This window comes from Phalaenopsis equestris, unplaced genomic scaffold (assembly GCF_001263595.1).
Source record: "Phalaenopsis equestris unplaced genomic scaffold, ASM126359v1 Scaffold000996, whole genome shotgun sequence".
Taxonomy (NCBI): domain Eukaryota; kingdom Viridiplantae; phylum Streptophyta; class Magnoliopsida; order Asparagales; family Orchidaceae; genus Phalaenopsis; species Phalaenopsis equestris.
Window position 1 is genome coordinate 137978 of NW_018165435.1, and position 8251 is coordinate 146228.

Sequence of the window (8251 nt, forward strand, 5' to 3'; positions counted from 1 at the left end):
TTTTGATACAATGCAGTAAAGTTTCATTATGAAGGTACAATGACATTGTTCCATTACCAAAACATGCATAATTATACAAAGAAAAAAGAAAAAAAAATTTATAAACCCTGGGCGAATGCCTCTTAAGGTGGAGGACAACTTGAAGTGTTAATGATGCGATGCAATTAAACTAATTTGGTCATAGAAAAGGCAAACTTTTTTGGTAATTATAAGGAATCAAGTCAGGCTAAAAGAGCTAGATTGGAACAATTTTCTAGATTTTTCAGTCTCATATTCATTTATTGTTGAATTTCTTCTATTTTTTATCAGATTTTTCATATTTGATTGAAGAATCTTCTAACGGATAATTTTATAATTGAATTTATATACTTTGATATGATTAGATTTGATTTTATTATAAAGTGTCAGGCTACAAAAGAGCTATATCGGACCAATTCTATAGATTTTTCAATGCCATAATCATTATTGTTGAATTTCTTCTATTTATTATGGGATTTTTTCATACTTGATTGAAGAAACTTCTTCCGGTTTTATACTTGAATTTTAATACTTCAATATGATTAGATTTGATTTAATTATAAAGTGTCGAGTCAGGTTACCAAAGAGCTGTAATCTGACCAATTTTCTAGATTTTCCAGTCCCATATTCATAAGATTGAATTTCTTATAATTTATATTGGAGTTTTCATATTTGATTAAAGTATCTTCTTCTGGATAATTTAATACTTGAATTTATATACTTTTATATTATTAGATTTGATTTCATTTTATTATAAAATTTTATTTTATTTTATTTTTATTTTTTTAACCCTATTTTTACATCGACCTTCTCATGACACAGTTAGGAGAGTAGATGTTTTAGATCTGATGTATGTTAATGTGAAGGCAGACCTAAAAAAGGCTTGGGCATATTGTATAAAAAAATATCTTATTTTTTTTGTCCGAACAAAGATTCTCAAATACTGCGATTGTATATACAAAACCTTTCAGTGATGAATTTGGCCTCCAAAATCTCAATGCAAGTTTGCTCTAACTTTAATCACTTTCTGATGTGTTCTTGTTGCATGCAGGCTTGTGCAATCTTAAAGGCCACCGACGACCTCGGCACGGAGACATACTTCGTCGCAGCTCTCGCATGGCTTCTTCTCATGATTGTGTTGGGTTACTTCGTTCATGTGCTCGAAAATGTTATCGACACCGTATACATTTGCTACGCCATCGACAGGGATAAATCAGAAGTTTCCAGACAGCAAATTCATGAGGTTTTTGTTTTGCTTCCTCTTAGCAGAAATCACAGGCCATCGTTACACTCCAGAACTCCCTTCTTAGCCTGATTACATTATGTTTATTTATGTGTTTTTTGTATTAGTGTTTGAGATTAAACAGGTTTGTTAAGGTTATTGTAATCATAATTTAAGTTTTTAACCGCTGTATAATATGGTTGGTTTGTTCCTTCTGCATGTTGGGTAGAGGATTTGTAAAATGTAATTTTGATGCTTTTTTTTTTTTATTTTTCTGATGATGAATTATGTCCACATTCATTTATTTTTTTGGCACATTTGTAAAAAATTAGAGTAATTCTTTACAGGTTTCTGAAATTCACCCATTTTAACAAGTTCTAGGAAGATTTACTTACATAAATGTCGCACAATTCCTATTTATTTACATATCTGACACCTAAACTTTGATGCTTACATTAGTAGCACTTTATCTATGCATGAAAAAGTATAATTTAGTTCTAAAATGTTAAGAATAGTGGTATATTTGAACCCATGAGGAGAAATTATTCCGTACTGACATCGCATGATCTCCACCGTCGATAACCGCAATAAATTTTTTTTTTTTTTTTAAAGTTGAAAGTGGGGCCTATCAAAATTCGTCTTTGCGGTGATCAATAGTGGAGATCGGGCACCGCATGCATATCTGCATGAGGTGTCATTTTTCCAGCTTTGGGTTGATTAATTTGAAATCGACATGTTCGGTTCAATTGATTTTTGGTGTTAGATTAAATGGGCTTTTACATGCATACCATCCAATTCCTATGTATTTACATTTCTAACACCTATACTTTTCTGTTTTACATTAATACCACCCACTAATTTCATACCACATAAAAAATACCACTATTTTAACAAAAAAAAACGTAGATGTAATGTTGGCATGTTTCCAAAAAATGAAGTTTTGGCTCAAGTTGTGTAAATACATAGGAATTGATTGGTATGTATGTAAATCTTCCAAGATTGAAATTTGGATCCAGTTGAAGTTCACTTTGATTGTTTTATTGGGTTGGCTTTAAAGGTTGATTCTAAAGTGCTATTACAAGAAGAAAAGGTAAAATGGTAATTTTTATGCAATTTGAAAGATCTGGGTGTTATAAATGTAAAATTTAAAATTTTGGTATAAGATTATGTAAATACCATAGGAATAGTGTGGTATTTATGTAAATGCCCTTAAATTTTTTAATAAATTATAAAATAAATAATATCTTTTTGGAAAAGAACATTATGGGCCAGATCTGTGGCATCATATGAACAATGGTGTGGTTTTTGGCTTTTTTGCTCGTCTTTATCAGCTCACTGGTTCATTTGTCGGTCGACTATATATATATATATATATATATATATATTTTGCCACCACTTTTATATTTTTATATTTTGCTTTTATTGTAAATAAATGTTTGTTTAGGGCAATTTTTTATATTTTATTTTTATTATGAAAAAAAAATAATAATTTATTTTTTAAAATACCTCAAAACATATAAAAATTATATATTTTATTTGATGTAAAATAAAAACAAAATAAAATAAGAGTTAAGAGTAAAAAAAAAAAAAAAAAAGGGAAATAAAAGGGGCATTTCCATACATAGCACAAAATTCCTATCTATTTATATATCTAACATCTAAACCTTGATTTGTACAATAACACCAACCCAAGCTTTCCCTATCAATAAAAAATACCACCATTTCGACTTCTAAAATGTGACGTGCAAAGTGGTATGTATGTAAAAATTAAAGTTTAGGCGTCCAAAATAAAAATAAGAAGAAAAAAAGCGGTCCCAAAATGGCCCTTATGAAATATAACAGAATTGTTCGCTAAATATAAACTTTTAGTGTAATATATCACATAAATTTTGTTAAAAGTATATTGAAATGGGAAGAAAATGTATCATTAAAATATAACAAATTCTTATATAACAAAATTTGGGTGCTTTCTATGTTTTTTTTTGTATGATGGTGTTTAGGGCTGTCAATTTGGCTCGTTGTTCGTGAACAGCTCGTGTTCGGCTTCGTGAACAACTCTTGTTCGGCTCGTTCGTTAAGCCTAACGAGCAAACAAGAACAAATTTTTAAGCTCGAAATGTAACGGCTCGAAATGGCTTGCAAAAAAAAAAAAATTATATAACTTTTTATATAACAATATATTACATATATTATTTATATAATAATATATTATATATATTTGTCTAAGTTTAAATCATAACATCTCATGTGGCTATGTGGTTAGTGTCTTCTTTTGTATAGATTTGATCCAGGTCCGAATCCCACACTTTACATCTATTTTTCTCAATTTTAGTTTAACGAGTCAATTTCGAGCCGAACACGAACACACTATTCACGAGCCTATTTCGAACACGAGCCGATTTCGAACACGGGCTATTTCGAACGAGCCGAATACGAGCCAAGCCTGAGCTCGCTCAAGCTCGGCTCGTTTACAACCCTAATGGTGTTCGTGCAAAGTTATAAGAATGTTAGATTCTCGTACCTTATGACCATGAATTTTCTTGTACACAACAATTTGACATTATTGGAAAGGAACGACTCTTTGATGGTTTGGGTTGGGGTAATCTTCATAACAACTTGAGAGATCATTTGCATCAACTTTTTGGGCATGCCTATAATAGGGCATTCCCTAATCATTTTTTAAAGAAACAAATCATGACTAGGGAAAAAATTGACAACAACATCAAAAGGAAAATGTCTTATGCATGGTTGTAGTTAGAAAAACCATCTCTTCTATCATCCATTATTGTAGAAGTTACATGGAAAATAGATTTAGATTAGGGGGAAACTCTGGTTGTTGCTTTAAAATGATATTCATATTAACATCTTAGACATAGTCATAGTCGAGCAATCTCTTAATTCAATATTTTTGTATGCTTCTACTGCATTATTACTAGCAATAATCTTTTTAAGGTTTATTTCAAATAAATGAGTTTTTAAGATAATATTTCAAGTGAATCTCTAGTTGGATAAAGCTATAGTTATGGTCTAAAAAATAATGTAATGATCTAGATTTCAACACATTTGATTTAGGATACATATAGTATTTTTCCCCTTACAATCAAGGAATAATTTGTCATAATATAGAAATTCAATTTGATTTTTTTTTTTTTGGGTGGAGTTTAACATCATCAAGTCACATTATGACACATGACCTTGGATAGGTAAGAAAAAAATATTAGTGAGTTTTTCATGACTTCTTTCACATAGGTTAAGGGTTGTAAATGAATGAGCTGAGATGAGCAGGTCCTTGTTCATGCTCAAAGCTTAAAAGCCATTTAAAGCCCGACTTAACTTAATTTGAGCTTTTATAAATGTGCTCAAGCTTTAGTTTTTTTTTATCAAAAATCTGTTAGAGCTTGATTTCAGCTCAATTTATATAGTAATTATTGAAATGTTCAATAAGTAGCTCATTCAACAATATAAAAGAGTCATAATTGAGCTTTACTCAAAGTTTATACAAACAACTAATTTGAAAAATAAATAAGTTGTATCAAACAAAGATTGTTGAGCCTTGAAAACAACAAAAAATTAAATGATATTATGCATGAATGAGTTTTCATTGAGCTTCTTAATGAGTTTGTTTACAAGCTTTGAATGATACTATTTATGAACATAAATGAATTGAGCAACAAGTATTTAAGATCGTATTAAAGTTTATTTAATTACTTAATCAAATGATTATGAATAAGCTCTAATTGACTTCAACCATAAGTACCTGACCGAAAACTTGATTTATTTATAGCCACAAATAGGTTAAAGTTGTTGAGTAATATTTCGAAAAATAATCTCAAATCGCTAAAAATTATCAGATTGATTTTTCTCCACCCTTTTTATACATGTTATCATCGTCGAGTAACTAGCAAACAAGCTTAGATATGTCAAAAATTTAATGAATTTCTCTTGACCTCTTTTATTTATGTTAAAGTCATCCAATATAGATCATGTATATACATCAAATATGTAAAAAATTGTTAATGAATTTCTCTCAATATCTTTCATAAAGGTCAAAATTATCAAGTCATGTTGTCATAAACAATCTTAGGCATATAAAAACTTTGGTGGACTTATCTTGATCTGTTTCATATTAGTTTATATTACTAAGTAACTCTTTGACAACAAATAACCACAAATGGGTTTAAATTCTTAATGGATTTTTTAATCTCATTCATATAAGTTAACAACCTTGAGAAACTTTTTAATAAATAATCCTGAATAGGCAAAACAATTTTATGAATTTGTTAAGATAACTTTCACATAGATTAATCTAATTGAGCCACACTATGATAATCAAACTCAAATAAGTTAAAAATTATTGATGGATCACTTTCAACATCTTTCATACTGGTGAAAATCATCAAGTAACACCAGCAAAAAATTTTGATAGATTTTTTCAACTTGTATGTACACTAGTTAGTATACTCAAGTAGTGCTCTAATAAATACCCTTAAATAGATCAAATATGCTTAGTGGATTCCCTCGACCTCTTGCCTATAATTTATGTCTTTGAGTAATTCTTTAACAAATAATAATGGATTGGTAAAGGATCTTTGAAAGATTAATTTTAATATTTTTCACTATGTGTCACGATTTGGAGTGTTATCTGACATCAACACCCCATAAAAGATAAAATTTTATAAAAGAATCATTTATGACCACCTTAGCATAGGAAAAGAGCTTAGCTACAATTCTAACATCAACACACCCCATCATTATCATGGCAAAAAGTTCCAATCATAGTTACATAAAAAGGAAGAAGAAGGCAAGATATATACATATGCTTATTTCATATCCACACTAAAACAATGTGTGCAATATTGGATCTATAAGGTGTTAGTATATTATTCATCATTATGGATGAGGTTCTTCTTTGTTTTCTTGCTCTCTTCATCATCTTCAACACCTAAGGAGGAGCTTTCAGATGTTTGGCCAAAACATATTGGATAATGACACCAAATAAGTGATGCACTAATCAACTACTCTTCAAGAAGTGAAAAACAAAACCTTCTTTAAAATATTGGTACTTTGGGTCATTAACTTTGATTAAACAATTATATAATAATGATTTATTATAATCCACTATGGTCATCAAACATTTCCCTACCTTTAGCTTCTAGGATGATAGTTTCTTTCACATGAAGACTTGTCCGGGCTTCAGAGATATTACTCTAAACACAACCCTAACTTTTGATTGGGTATGAACAACCTCTTAAGGTTGTTACAACGATTAGCTCAATTTAATACCCTATTTATTTGGTATTAATATTTTTTTTTAATTCGGATTCTAGCATCCAATCATCACTTGTACTTAAATATCATGCCATATTAGAGTTTAATAACATTAAAATCTATGAATAAATATTGATCACTAAATTTATTTTTAACACCATTTGACATGCTAAGAAATTCATCCAATTGATGTTTTAAATAATATTTCTAGGATCACTGATGAATATCCAATTGAAGATTTTTTTTCCTAAGAAAATAACTTTTAAAAAGAATTTAATATTTTTTGAGGCATCTGCACATTAATGGGAGCTTCAATAAAATTTTTTAATTTAGCTTAGTAAATATACAAGTCGTAATAAAATCTTGAAGTTTGTAATCATTTGAATGACATGTCTTATATAATTATTATGCATAAGCTTTTGATCCTATTAAATGATAATATTTTGATATGAAAAAAAGTGATGGAGATAACAAAAAAATTCCTAAACCAAAATAATATTCTAAATTACTCTATCACTAGTTTGCAACAAAAATTAGTTAAATATGATAATATCATTGTTCGTGCACCAAAACATACTGAATAAAATTTTTTCAAAATATCAAAATGATGCAATGCGATTTTAAAAATTCTTGGAGGTGAAGCGGTAATTTTAAAGGAAGCCTAAAGCACAAGCCTTTATCTACTTTGATGATTGAACTCTTATAGAACAAGTTTTGTGCCTTTTATGGAAAAAACCTAGAGTTTGTGTGGTTGAGTACTGCTGTTGCTTTTACACAACTTCCCTCTTTTATCTTTAAACCATCACCCATTAATACAACGCCAACATTATTTGATTCCAAATTCAGAGCAATACCTATGGTACCCTCTTCAAATTCTATTAATTCACCTGCCATTACTTCATCAAGACCATGAATACGAGCAATGCCATCGCCCACTTGAAGTACGGTACTGGTATTCACAATCTTTGCTTCTCTATTATATTGTTCAATACGTTCTCGTATAATATTACTAATTTCGTTAGCTCGAAGGGTTCCCATTAGTTTCACATACTGAGTTGAAGAAAAAAATTTAAAGATTTTTTGAATCATTTGTCCTAAACATTATTTTGCTTAAAAAAGAGTTAAAAAAAAGAAACAAACAAGAAAAATGGAGAAGAATTGAGGAGGACTCCAGGGGAGCGTCAAGGCGGTGCCAGGGTTGACTAAGAATTGAGATAGAAGAAAGTTCAGAGATTTCAAGAATTTGTGAGCTCTATTTGAAAACCTAAATGGGATCTTCGTTGCACATCATCATTATTGATTTACTACCATTCAATCACTATGTTTGAATATTCATCGCTTGACACAACTATTAAACTGTGATCAGTCCATCATCGTTAGGTATCCATCATCATTAGATCATCATAGTCCATTATTGTCTAATCACCGCCACCCAACCATTGGTGTTACTTTGTTTACTTCTATTAGGTCATTATTGTTTGATCATCACTATCAAAATATTATTACTTGACTGTTACCACCCATCGTTAGATTGTCATCGCTCGTCCACCACCATCTGAACAATACCTTTGTCAGTTTGCTACCACCTTCAAACTATTACCATTGCAGAAACACTACCATTTGAGCAAATTACTGTTGATGCTCTATTATGATAGCTCAACCGCCACTATCATCCATAGCCTTTCGATCACCATCACCCAATTGTAGCTATCATACTGTTGACCTCACTTTTGGTTGAGGTCT

General features: G+C 30.0%; 1 protein-coding gene across 1 annotated transcript in view; it reads left to right on the forward strand.

Annotated features, from left to right (window-relative positions):
- Nucleotides 1–1534, forward strand: part of LOC110032660 (choline transporter-like protein 2) — a 45929-nt gene extending 44395 nt beyond the window's left edge. The window contains exon 3 of the mRNA XM_020736357.1: nucleotides 1070–1534. Coding sequence (XP_020592016.1) covers nucleotides 1070–1333 — 264 coding nt within the window. The 3' untranslated portion in view covers nucleotides 1334–1534. The remainder of the gene's footprint in view (nucleotides 1–1069) is intronic.
- Nucleotides 1535–8251: the final 6717 nt, after the last annotated feature.